Genomic DNA, 21,601 nt, shown 5'->3' on the forward strand with positions numbered 1-21,601 from the left:
GCACACACATTTAACACTGGTACAGCTCTGTCCCCTGCATGGGCTTTTGGCAGTTGTTTCAGCTTAAGCATTTGAGGGTCATGCCTGGTGAATTATTTGCCGCGTGAACTAGGTTTGGAAGAGAAACTGGGATGGGAAAGTACCATGTCTGCTTTTACTTGTCCTTCTCCTCTGGGAATCACAGAGATTCCTTTTTGCTTCACTAGTCCCCTTAGGGCTACTGCCCTACCGAACCTGTCAGCTATGAGAAATGGATGCTCTTGGCGTTCATCTGCTGAGATGCAGCCTGCGACCACTAACAGCTCTCCTCAGAGGGCTTCTTGGTGCCTTGAAGGATCAACGCTGAAGCAGATGCCCTCTTCTGATGCCGCCACTTGGCCCGCCGATTTTTAAACCAAACCTGGAAAGTGCAAAACAAGAAAAGAAGAACTTTTGCATTTCGTGTGTTACTTGAAGGGGGGCAGGCAGTTGCACTCCCGGGCTGTACAGCATAAGCTTTAGGGTACTGCAATATATTTCCCGATATAAAAGTTTAATACAAAATTTAATCAGTCTCTCCCCTGCAATCCTGCTCAGATACATGTAAGGGGCACAAGGGAGCTGGGACCCCCGCATTGGCAAATTCAGAAGCCACGCAGATCGCATAAGTAAGGACTATACACTCAGGTGCAGGGGATGAGCAGAACTGGACATGTCTGTATTTATATAGGTGAATCTAGGAGAGATGGAGTGAGTGAGTTTACGGCACCGGATACCAGAACAAATCAGTCCAGCAGAACTATTTTACATTCTTCCCTTGCTTGCCACACCTAAGCTGTGTTTTGCCAAATACCCAAGAATCGTTTTTAAAATGAGGCCCTTAGTCTGCAGCTCCCAAAAAAGACGGTGCAATGCCCCAGTCTGTGTTCTCAGGGGCTTGCGGCAAACAGCACCTCGCCGAGTGGCAGGATCTCACCTCTACCCTCTCCTCCTTCAAGTGAATACGGTTTGCCAGGTGCTCGCGGGTGATGACGTCCGGGTACTGGTTCTGATGGAAAAGCGTCTCCAGGGCCTGCAGCTGATCCTCGGTGAATATGGTGCGATGCCGGCGCGTCCGGCGCTGGATCTGGTGGAAAGTCTGCAGCTTGTTCGGGCTCCCCTGGGGACTCTTGCAGACCCTGACTGCCGAGTGGAAGAGCTGCATGGGCCAGGGGAACCGGGCGTCTGCAGGGGGAGAGGTACAGCAGCAGCGTTAGGGGTGAGGGGCTGAAACACCCATCTTACTCAAGGTAGTTCAGACACAAGTTGCATCCACACATGTGGCTTGGAAGAAGGCAGCTGGCTGACGAGCTGCGTGATCACCACGCAAGTGAGAGAAGGGCTTAGGGCATCACTTTGGGAGAAGCGTGCAGGCATGGAGCACTGGTTGGGTTTTCCTTGTTTACTTACCAATTGCACTACGGCCAGTTCCAGAAAATGGACGGAAACTCACAGCCCGGCTAGGAGCTGTGTTTCAGTCCCGACACAGGGGATTTCTGAACTTGCAGGATGTTCTTGAACTGTATCTTTAAGGGTTTGCTACTTTTTTTTTTTTCTTTCCCCTAGATGCAGTAATTTTGATTGATGTAGCCAAAACCTCTTTTCCTTAAAGGACAGGTGGCGTTCCCCAGGGCCAGTGTTGTCAGGAAGCACAGGCACAGCTCTGTGCATGGGCAGCATGACCATGGGGCCCCACGCTCCATAGAGAACTTCAACCCCTAGAAGCATCATCCTCTCAAGTGTTTTACAATAAAACAGTAATATTCAGTAATCAATAACCTCTGCTGCTTTTAAAAACCTGGTAGCGTTGCAGGTGAAAGTGCCTGCTCTTAGAAGCTATGCTGAGAATGGATCCTGCTGCCCCTTGCTGGAGCTGGGGTCTGAGAAGACCACCGTGGTGGCTATATTGTCACTCAACACCCAGGTTTTCCCCTCCACCCGGCGCTGGCACCGGCCCCTCCATGAGCCCTACGCTGTGAAACAAACCCAAACACTCACCCAGCCAACTTGGCAAGTCCTGCCGGGAACGGGTGCTCGTGTGAGAACAGCAGCAGCAGTTGCAGCCTGCCCCTTCCAGCTCTTCCTCCTCCTCCTCCTCCTCCTGCAGGGAGCTGGCCGGGATGGCCTCCAGCTCACACAGCCCCTTAGGTGCGCAGTCCAAGATGCCCCGCAGGCACAGAGGGACCAGGACCTGGGGGCTCTTCTCTGCCGGGCTGGAGAGGATGTCCTCGATGCTGAATGAACACGGCTTCTTGAGGCCTCTCCTGCCGGCGTCGGCATCCGACGCTGGCTCCGAAGTCATCCTCTGCCGGCGGCAGCAGCCACAGGAACGGGCAGCTCACGCTGAGCGGGGTTTGCTCTCTGTGTGCTAACTCTGGAGCGGGGTCTCACAAGGAAAGACAGCTTACATAGCTTTTAATACGGACTGGCGAAGCCATCCAGAATCGCTGCTTTGTCTTGGCGTTTCAAGTCATTCTTGCAGCTGAGTTTTTATTTTATACGCACACGTACTTTTTCTCCCTCTAACCTAGCTGCTTTATGACTGAAGCCACCCTAAATATATATATAGAGAGAGATATAATCCCTTTGGAAAGAAAACCATAAACCCCCTGTGAATAAAATAAATTCTAACTAATCTTGGCAGCTTTGTGAAGGGTTAGTGTGGATCTAAGATTTAGCTAATCCCACAAAAATGACTGGAGAAGGAAATCTGATTTCTCCATCTCGGGTGTAGATTTGAGGTGGTTATGATCTCCATTGTGCTGCCGCCTCCGATCCAAGGAAGGGGGAGGATAGCTGTTCCCTGCCCGGAAATGGACCAGAGGATTAACTCCTTAAAAGAAGCAAATTATGCCTTTCTCTGGCCAAATGAAAGCTTTCCCATCAAAAGAGAGCTGTCATATCATACAATATGAGAGAGAAGAGAGTTCAGCTTAATAAAAAATAATTTTTAATGGTAGCACAGCCTTTGGCTGCACCAGAACTCTCTGTGAAAGTTGATTTATTTTCTGCTGAAAGCAGAAAAGTTGTATTTTCCCTTCTTCCCCTTTCTCTCACCTCTGCTGCCCTAATCATAGTGATAATGCAGATGCTTTGCATGTATCCAACATACTCTTTGCAAGGATTCAAAGCCCTGGATAAATTAGATTACTGGCAGCTCATGGCAGTTCTGTGGCATAGCTTAGAGGCATGTAGCCCCCTCCTGTACAGCTGAGCTGTACCCCTGCTCGGTGTCGGGAGGGGACGGGGAGGAGTGCTGCCTGCTGCCTCTGTGTGCAGGCAGGCAGGCAGCAAGGTCCTGCAGCAGCTCGGGCAGGAGCGTGGCCTCGCTGCCACAGCTAATGGGCGGTTCAGTGAGCCCAGAGCAGCCAGGACGGCTGCCTGGGGCAGCCAGGCTTCCCCAAAGCTTTGTCAGTTCAATTCCCAACTTCTTCTGTCCAGCAAGAGAAACTGGGGTGAGGCTACGGCCCAGAGCGGTGACTCAGGACGGGAGGGGACGCGTGGCACCGACCCTCCCGAGGGCAAACAGCCTGGCAGATGCAATCCACAGGAGGAGAGAGGACATCTTCCATCTTGGGTTTATAACTGAAATGAGTAGCTGGGGTTAAAATAGAGAAGGTGTGGTTGAGCTCAGGTTGCTTAGGAAAGTTTTAACCCAAGCTTTCTTGCCCTCAGTGTGGTTTAAGACAAGGTGAGCAGCAAGGCTTCAGGAGCTCACATGGGGAACGCTCTCCTGCTTGGTCTTTCTTTGCAGGGGAGAGAAGATACCAGTCCCACTCGTGGTACACCAAGGAGACACACAGGTGAGTGCTGTGAAACCACTGCACGTCAAAGGTCCTTGTGGCACCTCGTGACTCCACACTGAACAGCCCAGCAACCCCTCCAGCATCGTGTGGAAACGAGACCCAGTCTGCAGGAGAGCCCCTTCTCAGTCCCCACTCTTCTCCTCGGCCCTGCTTTCTGCCTGCCCTTCCTCACCCTGCTGGTCCCCCAGTGCCGGGAAGAGATGCCCCATAAGCCGCTCTACCTGTGACCCTCCTCACTTAAAACCAAACCACTACTTTTTCTTCCATCCCTTTATTTGCCTCTCTTTCAGCTATTCCGATGGCGTAATATAAATTATAACCATGCGCTCTGAATCTTTACCTACTTGCTGTAGGTTTGAGAGGAAGACGCCTTTGTAGCCACCCAGTCTGGACATCTTCCCTGCTGCCCTGCCAAAGTGTCAGCGCTCCGGAGAGGCACTGGGGATGCGCTAATGCCAGGGATCATCGCAAACTGCTCCCAGCTTTTATATATACACCCAAACGCTGACACAGGAGATGGATGTGGGGCCGGGTTCTGCTCCCCACACCATGCCAGTCCGGGGCGATGGCAGGGCAGGCGAGCTGGGACGTGCCGTGGGCAGGCGCAGGATCTGACCCTTTCTGCTCTCGGCTGTAATAATCATAGGCCCGAAGCGGATTAATTCTCCTTCCCAATCCTTAACAAAGGACGCCTTTCCCTGGCCTCCCCTGCCCGTCCCTGCCTTCCCACCGCACATGCACTTAGCCTATTAGGATCTCCGCTGATTGCTTTCTTTCATTCCTCCCGTACCTTTCACTTCAGAAAATGGACTGGTAATACTTCTTTTATCAAAGAATTATGGGATTTAGGACCCAGATCTTACAAAGAGACTTTTGATAGCTGCTGGTAATCAAATCCCAATCGGCAGACACTTCTCTGCACCCTGTTACCGGAGAGGAATAAAGGAAAGGGATTATTGATGTTCTGTTTACTGAGTCTCCAGGAGATAGGATCGCTGGGCTATTTCATATTAGAAAAGGAAAGGAAAATAAAACAAGAAAGAAAAAAAATGCAGACAAGGGAGGACAATATAGATATAGATAAAAAGAAAAGAAACAGGCTCTTATCATTTTCTTATTGGTTAAGGAGATTCCAAAGCCATTATAGAGGATTAGCAAAAAGGTTAATCTGCTTTAGCCGTTCGATTGTCAAAAGTGAATTTATAGGGTTTGAAAATCCTTCCTATGGTGAAATCAGAAAAAATCCCCCTCTTCCTCCCCTGCCCCTCCCTTCTGCAGGCAGCATGAGGGGATGGGAACAGGACCTTCAGAGACCCTAAAACACGGGAGCACCCTCCCTTGCTTTGCCCCTGCCTGGGCACTGGCACCCGTGGGAGCTCTGGTTTGGCAGCGCTTCCCCCCACTCCCTCACCTGTGTGGGGTGGCTGCAGGGCTCGGGGAGTGGAGGAGCAGGTCCGAGGGACATGACCATCCTCCTGCACTGCTCTGCCTTACCTGGGGTAAATCCGGAGCTGTTTCACTGGTTGATATGGGCAGCAGTCAGGGTAAACCTGGACCCGTGGCTGGATTTGGGCATCCAGGTTGATTTCTAAAGCAGAACAGAGATGGACACTGCTGGCAAATGTTGTCAGAAACTACAGGCTGGGGCCTCTCTGTCCCCAAGCACAGGGAGCCACATCTTAGCATCCTCCTGGTCACCCAGCACAGACACTGGCCCGTCCCAGCCGCGCTTTCCTGGCTGCCCGAGCCACTGATTCGCACAAGCAGCTGATGCCCGTCGCTCGCCCCAGTGCCACTCTGAGAAACAACCCAGGGAAAAAACAATCCTTCGAGGTCAAAATCAGCCAGGAGCACTTTCTTGACAGCTGCTGGGTGAAGTTCAGTGGCATGCGTTAGTCAGGAGTTACAACTACGTTTAATAAAGACACAGAAATCATAGAATGGTTTGGGTTGTTAACCTTGTTAAAGGTCATCTAGTCCAACCCCCAAATCATGCCTGTTAAAATAGTTCAACCCTGTGCCAAGTGACAAAAAGAACCCAGACAAGATCATTTGGAGTTAATGATAATTAACATCAAGTGTTATAATAAATCTTTTTCTCTCTCCAAAGGCCACTCCATCCCACAGGAAGAAGCGGAGTCTCTCCGTTGGCTATTAATGTTGATAGTGATGCTGTCTAACAGGAATGGTGCCTGTGGCATAGCAGGAGGACCGTGGTGGACCAAACCTCCTCTGATGCAACGAGGCCCGGTGGAGAGAGACAACTATTTCATTCTGAAACATTTCATTTGGTATTTCAAAGATCTTACAGCCACCATCTCATGCCGGCTTTGTCTGTGCTTGGCAGCAAGCACCATCTCCACGGTTTTCAGCCCTTCTGGGGGCTCTCGCTCTCCACCGATGATGGAAACAGCTTCAAATGATGTTACTTTTTAATCCCTGACTTGCAATCTGCGGTGGATCCCGAGTCGTGCTGAAGGCTGCGGGCGAAGGCGAGCCTCCCCGCCCGGCGGTCGCCGGGCGGGGAGGCTCGCCTTCGCCCGCAGCCTTCAGCACGACCAGCGCTGCCAGGAGCTTCCACCATCCCCCGGAGCCTGCCCGGCTGGCCGGGGGGGGCAGCGCTAGGGGGGGCCGCTGAGCCGGCAGGAGCGCGGCGCAGCTCTATGGTGGTGGCGGCACCGGCCATGGGAGCCGAGCGGGAGGCGCGGGCCTGCGCTGCCTTCTACGGGGCGCTGGGCATCGCTCAGCCGGTGCTCTCCTGCCTGCGCTGCCTGCGGCAATTCGCGGGGTAAGAGAACGGGCCCCGGGCAAGGAGCCCCCCGGCATCCTCCGGGCCCGGGTCCCCCGGGAATCCCCCGGCGTGGAGCCCCCCGGCATCCCCCGGGCGCGGATCTCGGCGTCCCCCGGGAGCAGGTCCCCCGGGCGTGGGTCGAAAGGGAGGGAGGAAGGCTCAGCTCCGTCCCCGGCATGGGGACCGAGCCGCCCCCACCCGCCCCCATCCCCTTCCAGCCCGCGCTGCAGCAGCAGGTTTTAGGATTTTTCGGGTCCTCCTGCCTCCCCTCTCCCCCCCCGCCGCCCGCCAAGGGCTTGCGTTTGCCAGAACGGGGTGGGTCATGGACTCTGAGCTTTGAGGAGCTTCTTCCCCCCCCACTCCATGCAATGCTGAGTGCAGTCGGGAGAGAGGAGCACCCCAAGCCGGGGCACCCCAACACTAACTCTTATCAAGCCAGGGCACCCCACCCCAATCCAAATCAAGCTAGGGCACCCCAACCCTAATCCCCACCAAGCCAGAGCACCCCCACCCTAATCCAAATGGAGTTGGGGTACCGCCACCCCAATCCAACCAAGCTGGGGTATCCCGCACCCCAAGCCCCACTAAGCCAGGCTATCCTCACCCCCATCCCTGTCCCGTTTCAGGAGTACTGCCAAGAGATGCAAAGACAAGCACCTGGAGGAGGCTCTCCTGCTGTCGCGGGCACTGAGCGAGGGACTGCGGGCGCTGGGCGAGGCGGAGGCACGGCCCCTGCTCCGCTGTGTCCTGGCTTTCCAGCTGGAGGCAACCAGCAGCTCCAGCTCCTTCCAGAAACTGGAACAGGTCTGTAATGCAACCGGCTGGGCTGCGGCTTCAGAGCTCTATTAGCCACAAGTGTAAGCGATGGTCTCGCCCGGCTCTGCCTGCTGCCAGCACAGCCCCGGCATGGGGCATCCTTACCAGCAAAGGGGCCATGGTGACGTCGCAGAGCTCCCCTAAAAGTGCATTGCAGCTGGTATCTCTTGGGGGTCCGGGCAGACCGGCTGATCAGGGTGTCTCTCGGCAGATCGTGACCCAGCTGGCAGTGGGGAAGGAAGCGTTGCTGGCCCAGGAGGTGGGCGCGCTGCTGGCCGGCCTGGCGCCACAGGGAGAGGTGAGAGCACCCCAGTTGCGCGGTGGCACCAGCTTTCGCGGGGGCTTGGCTGGAGCCCATGTGTGACAGGGACCTCCTGGTTTGGGCTGCCCAGGGTTCTTTGCTTCTCTTCCCACTGTGCCGGGGGCTTACCCTTGCTTGCAGCCGGTGATACGTGGCTGCCCATCACACCAGCCCTTTGCTCATCGCTGGGACAGCTTCTGGCACAGGCAGGACCCTCCTGCCCAAGGCACCGAGGCCCAGCATGTCGTCAAGCAGGACAAACTGTCCTTCTGCCCCCGCAGGTGCTGTCTCCTGGGGACCTTCAGTCAGGTCAGTCTCTGCTCCTTCCCCTCGGGGGCTTCTCCCAGCCCACACCACCAACACACAGAACACCCCCTGCCCACCCAAACCGAGTCCTCTGCACTCATGGGAGGGGGAGCAGGGATCAGCCAGATACGTGGGATTTCTGCAGAGATCCCAGCAGCACCCAATGGCTCTGCCCACCCGCCCAGAGAGGCTGGAAACCGGACAAGCCAAAGCATCCCTTGCACCCCAGCCCTGTTCTTATCCCACTTACCAGCAGCGCAGCCCTTGGCTTAACTGGGAGCAGGGCTGGCTGCAGGCACGGTGCCAGGAGGGCCGGGGACTGACGCTGTCCCCTTGCCTGCAGTGTGCGTGTTCATGGAGGAGAGCAGCCTGGGCCGGCAGCACTGGCAGCAGAACCTGGCCCCGCTGCTGCAGCACCTGGCCATCACCTTGCGCTGGGTGCTGCAGAGCCAGCCTGTGCCCGACGGCACGTGGGGCTACCTGGCTGTCAAGGTAAGAGCTGAATTGTGGAGGAAGGGGAAGGATCAGTCTCTGAAAGAACAGGGACCTGCTGGAGCCCCCTCCCAGCCAGGCACTGGCAGCGACATCCAGGAGGGATGTGGCACACAGCGCTGTTTCAAATGGCCGTCCCTGAGGAATCGCTGCTTTTTGAGAGGTGAGGGATGCTGACAGCCGTCCCCACGGCCCCCGTCCCTCCTCCTCCTCCTCCAGGCCTGCCTCCAGCTCTTCCAGGCGTTGCCGAAGGACGTGGCCCCCCTGGTGTGGAGCACAGCGGGGAAGAGCGAAGCCCTGCAGAGCCTCTTGGGGCTGCTGCTGGAGGTGGCATGGGGGAAGGTGCGTGTGGTCCTGGGGAGGGATGGTGCTGCCTGTCCCGAGGAGCAGAGCACTGGGTGCTTTCCCCATTGCCCTCCCTGCAGAGGCAGCCCCAACATCTGGGGTATCCGAGGGACCCTGCGCAGTGCCTGCATGGGCGTGGAGGGAGGGTTAAATGGGGTCTGGTTTTCAAATGGTGTTTTGAGCTGTGCCTTTGCCTCCCCTGCGAGTCCAGGCCCTGAACAAGGACACGCGGCTGCTGGCGGGTACTGCCCTGAACATGCTGGTGAACACGGCCCCCCAGCCCGAGCGCGGGGCCAGTGCCATGCTGGCCCTCTTCCAGCTCGCCGACCAAGGTGCGTGCTCCATCCCGAGCTGGGGATGGTCTCTGGTGAAGGGGAGAGTGAGGACAGGCACGTTTGGGTGTGAGGGAGCAGAGGCCAGTGCCACTGTCCAAGCCATCAGTCCAAGCCGGACTCTGCTGGCATGTCCCGCTCTCGGGGTGCGGGAGCCCCAGCTGCCACTGGCCACCTCCTGCGGTCACTCTGGGATGAGCCAGGGCAGTTCGCTCTCAGAGCAGCACTTGGGTTTGCCATCTTTCCGCCATCTAACACAGACATTTCCAACCAGGCACGGGGGAGCTGAAGTTTGGGGAGCTGGTGGTGGAGGTCCCCCCCATCCTGGAGCCAGATGGGCTGGAGAAGCTGGTGCTCACCAGAGGTTTGCTGACATGCTGCAAGAGGGACATCCTCAGCTGCCAGCTGGAGAGCTTCACCCACAAGGTAGGAGAGAACAAACACAACGGCCAGGGATTTGGAGAACTCCTTGCGCAGGGCTGGCAGCTACCAGCGGGGGCTGTGGATCCCCAGGGAACGTGGCCAGGCTGCACCGCTCCACACCAGCAGCTCCACGCATCCCACTGAGCAACGGCCCGTTAGCCAGGAGCTTGCTTTTTCCAAAGACGTCTGAGCGGGGGTTTCCCTCTCCTGGGGGGGGCGAGAAGCCAGGTGGTGCTAAAAGTAGCCCCCGCACAAGTGAAGCGGCAGCAGCATTCACCCGCAGCAGGCTGGAGGCTTCGCTCTGCCCATCTGCATCATCTCCCAAGTCCTCAAGAGCTGAGGACTTCCAGACTTCCAGGGAGGTGAAAGCTAGCGATAAGCTGCTGGAAGAGCAGGAAAACCTCGTAGCGCTCTCGCCTGTCTCGTGGTGGGGTTTTCTCACCCTGGAAAGCCTGTGCCTGCCTGCTCCCTGAGCTGCTGTGCTCCCGCAGGCCTGCCTGCTGCTGGACGTGGTCTTTCCTGCTGTGTGTGCCCTGACCAAGGAGCAGAAGGACTGCCACTACTACTGCTTCCAAGGTAGGAGACGATGACCCTGCCATGGCGGGGGGGGGAGTTTGAAGGATTCACTGTGCTCATAATGCACGGAGCCCCTGTGGCGCTTCATCTTCTCCTGGGGAAGATTTTCTGGATCTTGGTGGCTGGTTTGGAAACTGCTGTTAATATCTGCTCCAGCCTGATGGACGCTAACCCTCTCAGGCTCTCATGTGTCTAATGGGCAAACAACTCTCCTTGTGCACGGGATCCTTAAGCCCAGCAGCCCGCAACAGCTCTGCTGCACGCAAGTGTCTCAGGCGAGGGCTGCAGCAGTGCTCTCTGCTTTTGCAGCCTGCAGCCTGTGGCTGCAGCGCCTGCGGGAGAACCTGCCTGCTGTCTGGCACCTTACGGGGATCCGAATCCTGGCCCAGGACGCCAAGCTCCTCCGGCAGCTCACCCAGCTGGTGTGGGACAACGCCGAGACCCCGGTAAGGCAGCGGTGCTGAAAGCTCGTGCCACGGCAGCCAGAAACGGCCCTTCATTCGGCGGGCTCAGCCGCCCTTCCCCTGCCCATAACACACCCCTGCCTCTTTCCATCAACCAAATACAAGCCCCTTGCCTGCAGCTGCCTTCCTCTTCCTCTCCCCCACGCTCTGGGGGCCAAGGTACTCATCACACATGGCCCCTTCAGGACCATGTCCCAGTGACTCACCCTCCCCGTGCAGCACCCATGGGTGCACTTCCAGCTGTTCCACACCTGCTGGCTCACCTCCTGCCCACCCCCACGTCCCCAGCTCCTAACCTCGTGGTTAGCAGCCTGTACTGAAAGTCCATGGCCTCGGGAAAGCAAAGGGTCTTTCCTGAAGAAGCGAGACAGGAGGGGGAGCCCACCCTAACCCCTCCTGCTTGCCATTTTTCTCCCCCCAGGTGGAAGGGGTGTCCGAGTTCATCCATAGCTCCTTCCGACTGCTCCTGGAGATCTACCACCTTGAGTGCCAGCACTTCCAGGACCAGGAGAGACCCCTCTACCAACAGATGCTGCAGAGGGTGGTCTCGATGCCATGGCAAATCAAAGCCAGATATGTGCCCCTGTGTGCCATTGTCCCCTATGTGGGCAGCCAGCAGGTAGGGAAGGAGTGGGGACATGGGGAGGCTCAGTCCCGGCTGGCACTGCTGCCGAGGTGGCGCAGCCTCTGTCTGCTATCCGTCACCTTCCCCTGCCCAGCTCAGCCGTGCGGGCAGGCAGCCTTCCCAGCCAGGGAGACCGTTTTAACATCACCCAAGGGATAGTATCCCTGGTGGGGTAGTGAGCTGCAGCAGCAGTGATGCATCCCTGGGGACTGTCAGCGGGGAGGAAGCTTTGCCTGTTGATGCCCACCAAAATATGGCCAAAAGCAGCTTGGGATACCAGAGACGCTCAGTGCCATGGGTGACCGCAGTGTTGTCTGTACCCAGGTCTGTCCCCTGCCGTACGCGGCCTTCAGTCTGGCAGGAAGATGAGGGTTGTCTGCCTTTCCCCTAGGTGCTGGACACCTACCCGGACCTGCCGCAGCACCTCCTGAGCTGCCTTTCCACCAACCACCTGTGTCCCGCAGCTGCTGAGGTCTACAAGGCGCTGGTGCGGCAGCAGTGCGCCGAGGGGCAGGACGGGCAGCGGGGCGCGGAGGTGGCTCTGGCGGAGCAGTGGGTGCTGCGCTGGCTGCCCCTGCTCTCCGAGGCGCTCCGCTCCCCCCTGCCCATCCTGCAGAGCAATGCCACCAACCACCTCCTCGCCTGGACCCTGCGGCAGCTCCCGGCCGCCCAGGAACCACTGGCCGCCCAGTTTGGTGGCCGGGACACGGCATCGCTCCGGGCTTGGGTCTCACTGATGAAGGCGCAGAAAAGCGTGGTGGGGGCCCTGCCGCTGCAGGGCGAGGTGCTGGAGCGGCTCTCCTGCTGCCTGGGCGCTCGCGAGGACGGCGTTCGGCTGGCGGCGCTGGGTCTCCTCTGCTGCAGCCCCAGCACCAACCGGCCCCTCTCAGGCACCGAAATGCGGCTGCTGCGGGAGTTCCTGCCCCTCAACCTCAACTGCGACTCCTCCTCGTTCCGGCAGCTGCTGCAGGCAGCAGTGAGGAAGGCGCTGGTCCGGCTGCGGGACAGCTCGCTGGCCCAGCTTCGAGGGAAGGTGCCCCGAGGCACTGAGCCGGGCAAGGGAGCGGGGCAGCTCGCCCAGGCAGTAGGTGAGGCGGCTGCCCCGGCACCTCCACTGCGGCCCCGGGGGAATTGGAAGTGGGTGCCCAGCCTGGCATCACTCGCTGCCACGCGCTCTGCCCGCAGGCTTTGTGGAGTGGCTGCTGCAGCTCAGCATCGCCTCGCTCAGCCCAGGCTCCAACTACCAGAGGAAGAAGACAGCTCTGCTCCTCCTGGCCGCTGTTTTGGAGACCTGCACGGACACCTGGAGCCCCGACAGAAAGAAAGGCCAGCCCCCACGTGAGTACAGGCAGCCCGCCCAGAGCATCACCCCTTGGCTGTGGGGGTGCTTTCCGCTGGCCTCGTCCCACTGCCCCGTGTCCCCACCACAGGGACCATGGCCACGCTGCTGAGCTACGCCAGGCAGAGCGGCTGCTGGGACTTCTTCTCTCAACCCAATTTGTTGGCGCTGCTGAGCTGCTTGCAGGACAGCACTAACGAGGTGATCCTTAATGGTTGTAAAGCCGCTTGCCTCGGCCCCGAGCAGCCTGAGAGGAAGGGTGGTGGGCTTCCCCTTCTGCCCTACCCCAGCTGCTTTCCCCTCCATCTTGTGTCCCAATTCCCCCCACCTCTTCTGTCTTGGCAGATCAGAGACTTGGCCTCGGAGCTGCTCATCCGCTACTTCCCTGCCGTGTTCCCCGAGCCCATCACCCTGGCTCTCTTCCAGCTGGCCCAGGATGCCCTAGGCAGCCCACGAGTGCAGGAGGCTGAAGCTGGAGCTGTGCTGATGAAGACCATCCTGCAGAAGTATGAGCTCCCGGCCTCCCCCTCCCCGCAGTGGCACGGCAGCCTCCGAGAGCACGTTGGCAGCACCGGTGTCTCGCCAGAGGCTGCATTTACATCTCAGGGCAGCGATGACTTGGGTTTGAAATAGTCTTGCGGTGGGGAGATGGGTAGGGTTGGGATGCAGGACCCCGAGCCGGGGGAGGAAGGAGTCACACAGTACGAGCTGGGCAGAAAACTCCCTCGTCCTCACGGCAGCCTCTGCCCCTTCTCCCAGGTCAGACAGCGGCACCATGAAGAGCCTGGCCCTGGAGGCCGAAGCAGCCCCCATGCTGCCCAACCGAGGCCTCTGCTTCGCTCAGCACCTTCTCCACGTGCTGCAAGCCCAGTACGCTGCGGCACGCCGGGACCTGCTGCGGGCAGCAGCCACTGCGCCGATGCACGGTACGTCCCCAGCTTGGCAGAGCAGCAAGCCCTTGGCAGGGCTCCTCCCTGGGAGCTTGGAGCAGGCAGGAATTGTACAGGCAGGACTGAGGCCACAACTCAGTGCTGATGCCCCATCCTTGCCTCAGTTTCCCTGTATTGCTGCTCCTCCTGCCCAGCATGCCCTTCACCGTGGGGCCCTGCTCGCTCCCCTGCCCGTGAGCCGTTTCAGCGGCAGGCTCAGCCGGGAGAGCAGGGGCTGCGCTGGCCGCCGCTGTGACCGGAGGTGGGTGTTCGTGCAGGAGCCATCACAGCCCTGCGGAGGTGCCTGCTCGAGGTGCCGGAGGTGGCCGCCTCCATGCAGGCAGCGGAGTCAGCGCAGAGCTGGCAGGAGCTCCTCACCCGCCTCGTGACCACAGCGAGACACATCACCTCCTTCCTCCTGGGTGCTCTGCAGAGCCAGCCAGGCCCCGGCGCCGATGAGCAAGGTGAGCGTGTCCCCAGGGGGGACCAGCCCTGGGAACCACTGACACCTCCATCACAGCCGTCCTTGACCCAGCAGCCCTCCAACCTCTGGGGAAGGCACTGGCTTTGGGCTCACTGCCTCTAAGGGGTCAGCAGCGGGGCCAGGCAGGGAAGGTTGGCCCAGGAGTGAGGTCCAAAGCAGGACAGCCAGGCAAGGATGCTCCAGGCAGAGGATTCCGGAAACCATGGGAGCAAAGCGGCTAGCGCCTGGTTTTGGGTCCCTTTCTCAACTGCGCTGAGAACAGCAGCAGAAGTAGAGGCAAAAACTTCCAGAAGCAGCGAAGCACTTGCCAGATCAAAGCAGCTGGGAGAGCGGGGCCTGGCGGAGCCCTTACAGCAATGGCTCGGAAAGTGCAGTGGGGCAAAGCACAACTGCGGTCCTGAGCGGGATACATTGCAGGAGAGGAGCCACTGCCATTTGTGCACACTCAAAACAGGGGACAGTGGGTCCCCCCCCAGCCCTTAACAGCATCTCCCTCCCTCTGCCCCACACAGGCACTGCCCCACACCTCCCCACTCAGACCAGGCTTCTCCTTTTCACAGCTGCTGCCCCATCGTTTGCAGACATGGGGAATGCCATCGGCTCCCTCATCATGCTGGGGAAAGGCCAGGGGCAGCAGGGGGAGGAGGACTCGGTCCTGCTGTCGGAAGAGCACAGCCTGATCCTGACCTGCTGCTGGGTATCGGTGAAGGTAGGCACCCCTCCCCACAGCACTGGGGAGAGGGACACCCCGGCACAGCACCCACTGCCCAGCCCACCCCCCCTTGGGGCATTCACCCTCCCTGTGGGCAAACAAGGGGGATCTCTGCCCTTACCTCAGAGCTGCCGCAGGCCATCCTCGCCCTCTCCCAGGGAGGATGCAACCACCACCCTCCCCAAAAGCAGCCACCTCCCAGCCTGCCCTTACGTAGCCCCGCTGGTTCCCAGGCACTGACAGACTCCAGCCCTGCGGCCGCCCATCATGGCTCCTTTCCAACAGCCACCCATCCCGGCTTCTCCTCCTCTCCGGTGGCTGCCTGGAAAAAGGCCATCTCTGCCTTGAATGCCTTGCAGCTGGCTGGGAAACCACCGTGCTGAAGAGCCGCTATGTGCTCGTGGGCAACCCACCGGCCACACTGCCTGACGGCGCCGGCAACCAAGAGCACCCGTGCTGGGGGGTGACAGCAGCACCCGCTGTGCTTCCCTGCCGCAGCGACGGCGGGGCAGGGCAGCAACGGGGCAGGACAGGAACAGGGCAGCCCCACTGATGGTCCCCATGACCTTCTGCTTCTTTCCAGGAGATAGGACTGCTCTTGGGGGGCCTGGCCGAGCTGCTGCTGGCCCCGGCGCTGCCCGCTGGATCGGGGCCCCTTCTGCCGCTCCCCACCCTGCAGATGGCCACAAGGGTGTTCCAGGAAATCCTGCTGCGGTGCCGGCACTGGGTAAGAGCACGTCCTGCCTGGGGTGGCTCAGCCCCTCGCCCACCCCTCCGGCCTGGTCCCTGCCCCAGGCCAATAGCCGGGGGCTCTCGCCGGCGTGCAGGGACGGCGAGCGCAGCGGGACAGGGTCTGCTCTGGGGCAGGACAAAGGACACGGCTGGGATCCTGGTGCCAAACCCCACCATGTTCCCACGCCATCATGTCTTGTCCTTCCCCTTTGCAAAGAGGTTTCTGGGGGTTGGGGAGGGGCGGTGGGGTGCAGCCTTGAGGGCGTGGGGGGCCTGACGCTGCTCTGCCCTAGGGAGCAGTGGAGGGCTGCAGCATGGGCTTCACCAAATTTTGTGCCGCTCTGTTGAACCACCCGGACACGGAGCTGCAGGCAATCCCACAGACCATGCTGGAGCAGGTACCGTGCTCCTTCTGCCTCCCTGTGTCTGCCTGCCATGTCCCTGTGTCCCCCCACCCTGGGGTGAGCGCCCGCCTGGCAGCTGGGACGCCGCAGTGTGGGGTTGGTGCAGAGCAGCTGCAGGCTCCAGCCGGCAGGTTTCCAGCCATATCTCGGGTGGGTTTTCTTCTCCAGGGCTTAGAAGCGCTGAGTGGACCCCGGAGCAGCTCAATCACACGCCGTGCCGCCGGCTTCCCCATGCTCTTCCTCTGCATCGTCAGTGGGGAGGCCCCGGCGCAGGCACGGCCGCTGCTGACCCACTGCGTCCAGACGCTGCTGGCCTTGGCCACCACAGCCCTGCCGCGGGACTGGGACCAGACCCTCGACCTCCCGCAGGTGAGCACGGTGGGCGCTGAGCTCCTGGCTGCTGTAGCCTGTTTGGGGACAGGGTGATCTGCACAAGGTCCCCTAAAGGGAGCCATGCTTGGTACCCAAGCACGATGCTGCGCTAGCGCGGAAACCTCAGGGTGAGCAAAAAACCGCAGCCCTGGCCACGCTGCCCATCCCGGTAGCCCAAGAGCCGACGGTCCCTTGGTTCCCCCATCTCTTCCCACCATCTTCCTTTTGCACGGAAGCGTGAGCCCCCTCCCCGTGCAGTGCTGCTGAGCCCCGCGCGCTCTCCCCAGGTGTGTGCCTTCCATGTGCTGCAGACGCTGGTCCGCGGCGCGGGGCTGGGCAGCGCCCTGTTGCGGCACGCCACGCCGATGGTGGCCCTGGCGCTGCGGGGCCTGGGCTCACCGTGCTGGGCCATGAGGAACGCGGCCATCCAGCTCTTCAGTGAGTTCCGAGGGGGAGAGGCGAGCAATCCCTGCAGGACCGATGCAGCCCGTGGGGTTCGGAGCCTGGCCGGGGCAAAGCATGGTTGGCCGGGCAGGGGGGTAGAGGGGACCTGACGCTGCTTTCTGCCCTGTCCCTGCAGGTGCCCTCACGTCCCGGCTGCTGGGCCAGCAGCGGAGCCGTGGGGAGGGCTGCCCGGCGGAGGGGGTGAGCCTGCAAGCCTTCCTCGGGCAGCACCCCCAGCTGGGTGCTGTGCTGCTGGGTGAACTGGGGGCGGCCGCAGAGCCCGCACCGGGGGGGCCCCGCCTGCGCCCCGCGCTCCACGCTGTCCTTACCCTCCTGGCCCAGCTGCAGCCCGGCGCCGATGGCCCCGGCAGGTGAGGGGGCAGCAGGGATGCTCTCTCCCAGCCAACGCTCCTGCAGCAGGAGGTGGTCCTGCGGTGCCGGGGCTGGCCCTGGCTCTCAGGGGGGTTCACTCCAGCCAGAGCATCACCACGCAGTGCCCTTTTTGCTCCACAGCCCCTCTGCTCGCTTCCTGGGGCCGCTGCTGGGGCTGGCAGGGAGCCCCATCTATGCCGTGCGAGCGATGGCCGCCAAGGCACTGGTGCCGGTCGTCCCGCTGCCTCGGCGCCGGGGACTCCTCCTGCAACTGGCCCAGCAGCTCCCTGCCATGCCCGGACGGATCCGCTCGCACAATGCCGTCCACGGGCGCCTGCTGCAGATGCGGGCACTGCTGGTCCCCGCCCCGGGCACCAATGGGTGAGTGGTCCCACGCCATGCCCCCGCCCCATGGTTGCTCTGTGCCGAGATGCAGCTTTTTGGCTGAACAGCAGCTCCCGCCCCTGTGCTACGGGTCCCGTGGTGAGGCTGTGCGTCTCTCCGCAGGCTGTCAACCGAGGCGCTGCGCCCCGTGGCTCTGGAGCTGGAGGCGCGGGGCTGGCTGCTCACCCCTGCCCAGCGCTGCCCGCTCGTCCGCGCCACCTTCCTCCAGGTCCTCGCCCTCCTGCCCGCATCCTTTAGCCCCGGCTTCGCCCAGAGCATCCGTGACGCTGTCAGCAGTGAGCTGGGCAGCCTCCCGCCGGGGGGAAAGCCGGGATGTGCCGAGCTGCAGGTACCGCTGCCTGCCGGGAAAATCACAGCCATGGCCTCCCCGATGGCGAGCCTGGGCGTGGGAGGTGGGGACCCCCCACTCGGGGGGCACAGACCCCACTCAAGGCTGAGTGTTGGAAGGGGGATCCTGGTTTTCCTCCAGGTGGGCTCGGCCATCCTCCACCAAACCATGGCCTGCTTCATGTGCAGTGAGGCAGCGCGGCTGGCGGACGATGAGCAGATTGGCGCCGTCTGCTCGCTTCTCCAGCAGCCGAATCCCGACGTCCAGCTTGCTGTCCTGAGCTGGGTGATCGCCGGGGAGGGAGGAACGTGCGAGGAGCTGGAGAAGGCTCTCAGGCTGACGCTGCTGGTACGATGAGGCTCAAAAGTCACCAAGTAAAGCAGAGGGTCCCCAATGCACCGTGCAGATGGGATCCTGGGTGCTCACTGAGAAGCACGGTGCTCCCCAGGCTTGGGGTGCATGGGTGCGGGGTGCTTGCCTGGTTGTGCTGAGGTTGCCACCCTGTGGTGCCGGGGCCACTAACGGTGTACCTTGTTTCTTGTTGTCAACTAGGAGAGCTTGGGGTCGGTGCTGCAAGAGAGAAGGGACAAAGAGTTCCTGAGATTGTACCTTGAGGCTTTGCTGCATCTTTACAGAGCCCCCTCGTCGTGGTCCCAGGAAGCTTCCCGTAAGCCTCAGGGCTCCTCGGCAGCATGCCTGGAGATGCTGCTGCACGTGGTGGAGGCTGAGTGTCCTGGCCCCGACCTCCTCTTCCAGGCGCTGTGTGCCGCCAGCCTGCTGCTCGCTCGCCGGTAGGTCCCTGCCGCTGCCGGGGGGCTCCGCCTGACCCTTCCCGGGGATTTCTCCTTAGTTCTTGCTGGACATAGAGCCACACCTTCTAGCCTGTAAATCACAGCCGGCTTTGCGCCTGGGTCCTGCGGTCTCAGGGCAGCCAGTGGCCTTTGGACCCTGGATGGAGCTGGAAGGTCTGCCTGAACTCCCTCTCCTTCCCCGGCCTCTGACAGGTTTGAGGACGAGGATGGCACCCTGGTCAAGCGATGGTGCACGGCGCTGGAGGAGTGCAGCCGGTCTGCTTCGTCCGAGGTGCTGCGGCTGGCGGCCGCCCGCTCCCTGCAGATGGCAGGTGCTGATGTGGTGCAGCGATCCCTGCGTGCTGCCTGTCCCTCGCTCGTCCCCGTGGCCCTGCGGTAGGTCCTGGCAGGAGCAGCGCTGCCCACAGCCCCGGGGTGTTGCAGGTTAATAGGCTGATCCTGCGAAAGGCGATGTCCCCTTGAAGAATTCAAGGGCATTAAAGAAAACGCCACTCTTTCAAAAATCACTAGCACCCAAGAGCTTACAGCCTACAAAAAATTTGTGGGTGGCATTTTAATAGAAGCAGCCAGTCCTTTATGAGCAATAAACTGCATTGATGGGTTCCTCAGTGTCACAGTCCCTTCCCTCCCAAGCCATGAGCTCTTGGGTGGTGGCTGTGTCTTTCACAACCCAGGAGAAAAGTCCCTCGGGGTAGCAATGCCCTGGAGGGGTCTCATCCTTCCCCGACCCTCCAGGCAGGCTGGGGATGCTCTGGGGGGGTGCGGTGGCCTCTCTTTCCCCTTTCCCCTTTCCCCTTTCCCCTTTCCCCTTTCCCCTTCCCTTCTCTTCCCGTTCCCTTCTCTTCCCCTTCCCTTCTCTTTCCCCAGGCTGATAAACGTGGGCATTCACCTTCTGCAAGACGAGGAGCGGGAGATCCGGCACGAGGCCTCGGGTTTCGCCAGCCTCCTGCGGCAGGACCCCGATGAGCGGCTCCGAGAGAGCTGTGTCTTTGTGCAGGACAACGTGGGCCTCCTGGGCCTCCTGCAGCTCCTCCTGGCAGAGTTTGGGGAGCACCCCGAAACCTTTGACTTGTTGCTGCAGCATCTCCCCGTCTTAGATCTCAGGGGCATCGTGGGGGAGCTGGAGGCCAACAAGTGAGTTGCCAGACTCTGGGCTGGGTACGAGGGAGCGCGGGGGGCCTTGGGACGGGCCCTCAGCTTCACCTGCGCCTTGGCTTCCCCCCTCAGAGCCGCCAGCCTGTACAGGGAGGACGACCCCAACGTTTTTGCGGAGCCGGCCATCCTGGCGCGGCAGCTGCTCCCCGTCCTGCTGCAGCTCCTGGAGAAGGCGCCCGCTGGCAGCCCGCTCCATGCCTCAGCTCTGCACTGGCTGGCGGCCGCAGGCCCCGGCGTCCTGCGTGACCTGCGGTACTGCGAGTACTGCTGGAGCCAAGGTGCGGCGCGGGGGGAGCGGGGCGGCGCAAAGCCCCCGGGGACAGGCAAGCTGGTGTCCTCGTCCCCTGGGCCAGCTCTGCCTGGGGGGGACCCTGCTGGGCTCACGGCTCCTTCACCCACTCTCTCCGCAGAGGCCGCTGCCCGCTGGGGGATGAAGGCGCTGGGCTGTGCCAAGCTGCACGCGGCCGTGGCCGTGCTGCTGGTGAGGGCCCGGCTGGCGGCAGAGGCGCTGCGGGTGCTGGGGGAAAGTGCCGCCGCCACGCCGGGGCTCGGCTGTGGTGCCCAGGAGCTGGAGCAGGAGCTTGAGCTGGTGCAGGGGCTGCTGGTGCAGCATGGGCTGGCCCTCACGCTGAGCCAGGGTGATGTGCCGGGGGAACCGGGACCACCATCTGGGGCTGCCTGATGGCTCCAGGCATGGAGTGGCACCACGCCAAGCCCCACAGCCACGAGGCTCCTGGTTCACCTGCCACATCCCTCCATTTGCCGGATGCTTTCTCTGGCCGCCAGCCAGGACTGCAGGTTCGGCGGCGTAACTCAGGGGAACCCCACTCGCCGTGCGGGACGCGCTCCCTTCGTTCCCAATGGTTTGTAACTCTCCACCCCGAGGACAGCAGCGCAGCATTGCCTTGGCCCGTGCCTGCGCCGCTGCCCGCAGCGTCCCTGCCCTTTGGTCCGGCTGGGAGGAGGGGACACGTGCCCCCTTGCGCTACTTGACTCCCCCCACCTATTTTTTTAACCAATGTTTTAGCTCCTCTTTTGTGGCCGACCTGGGCTTTTATCCCAAATAAAGAGGCCAAGAACATCCCCAGCGTTGAAGCCTTTTAATTTCCCCACTCAGGTGGGGAGGCGGAGAGGGGGAGGCGGTGGCAGAGGGAGGCAGGCGGGAGCCAAACGCATCGTGGGGCAGCAAACAGGCGACAGCCACCAGCTGCAGCCGGGGAGGTCCAAACCCCAAAACCAACAAACCCCCACGAACATCCAGCCCCGCGGGTGCAGCCCAGCTCACAGCAGCAGGTGAAGATCCTGGTGTCTGGGGTTGGGGAGCACCGGGAGGGGGACACCACCATCAGCACACCCCGACCCATCCTCATTCCTCATCCTCACCCCCTCCTCGCCCGCCACAGGGGCAACATGAGCACGGCCAAGCCAAAGCGCATCAAGTTCTCCGAGGAGGAGAAATTCCTCATCCTGGAAGAGTTCAGCCTCTGCAAGGACATCTTCATCCCCAAGAGCGGCCGGTACAAGAACACACTGGACTGGCAGCGTACCTGGGAGGAGATCGCGGCGCCGTCAACTCCCTCAGCCCGCTGGTCCGGTGCACGCCTGACAAGATCCGCAAGAAGTGGCACAACATAGCCATCGATGCCTGCAGGGAGCTGGCCGTGGAGCAGCACCCACTGCTCCGCCAGTGGCCCCAGGAGAAGCTCTTCCACAACATCTTCCCCCTCTTCAACAAGCCTGGCCCGGGGCTGCCGGACCCGCTGCTCTCAGCCTCGGCCCTCAGAGCGAGGGCAGCCAGCGGGCCCCCCGTCCCCCCCT

General features: G+C 61.0%; 2 protein-coding genes across 2 annotated transcripts; one reads left to right on the top strand and one right to left on the bottom strand.

The window, feature by feature from the left end:
• Window positions 1-295: 295 nt before the first annotated feature.
• GSC2 (goosecoid homeobox 2) lies at window positions 296-2,320 on the bottom strand. Its single transcript, XM_075167110.1, has 3 exons — window positions 2,017-2,320; window positions 956-1,203; window positions 296-400 (listed from the first exon to the last, which is right to left on the bottom strand). The coding sequence occupies exons 1-3, from the start codon at window positions 2,318-2,320 to the stop codon at window positions 296-298; spliced, it is 657 nt and encodes a 218-aa protein (XP_075023211.1).
• A 4,167-nt stretch (window positions 2,321-6,487) lies between these two features.
• Window positions 6,488-20,864, top strand: LOC142090295 (tRNA (32-2'-O)-methyltransferase regulator THADA-like). The gene is made up of 31 exons (XM_075167950.1): window positions 6,488-6,612; window positions 7,242-7,419; window positions 7,643-7,729; window positions 8,014-8,041; window positions 8,382-8,530; window positions 8,750-8,872; window positions 9,087-9,207; window positions 9,482-9,633; window positions 10,122-10,206; window positions 10,516-10,652; window positions 11,092-11,289; window positions 11,687-12,383; window positions 12,481-12,633; window positions 12,726-12,835; window positions 12,980-13,140; window positions 13,394-13,560; window positions 13,842-14,027; window positions 14,608-14,756; window positions 15,343-15,486; window positions 15,785-15,889; window positions 16,064-16,264; window positions 16,555-16,705; window positions 16,848-17,082; window positions 17,225-17,464; window positions 17,591-17,816; window positions 17,958-18,164; window positions 18,369-18,607; window positions 18,821-19,003; window positions 19,496-19,762; window positions 19,856-20,061; window positions 20,194-20,864. The coding sequence occupies exons 1-31, from the start codon at window positions 6,488-6,490 to the stop codon at window positions 20,463-20,465; spliced, it is 5,682 nt and encodes a 1,893-aa protein (XP_075024051.1). The 3' UTR covers window positions 20,466-20,864.
• The last annotated feature ends 737 nt before the right edge of the window (window positions 20,865-21,601 follow it).

Source organism: Calonectris borealis, chromosome 18, assembly GCF_964195595.1.
Source record: "Calonectris borealis chromosome 18, bCalBor7.hap1.2, whole genome shotgun sequence".
Classification (NCBI taxonomy): domain Eukaryota; kingdom Metazoa; phylum Chordata; class Aves; order Procellariiformes; family Procellariidae; genus Calonectris; species Calonectris borealis.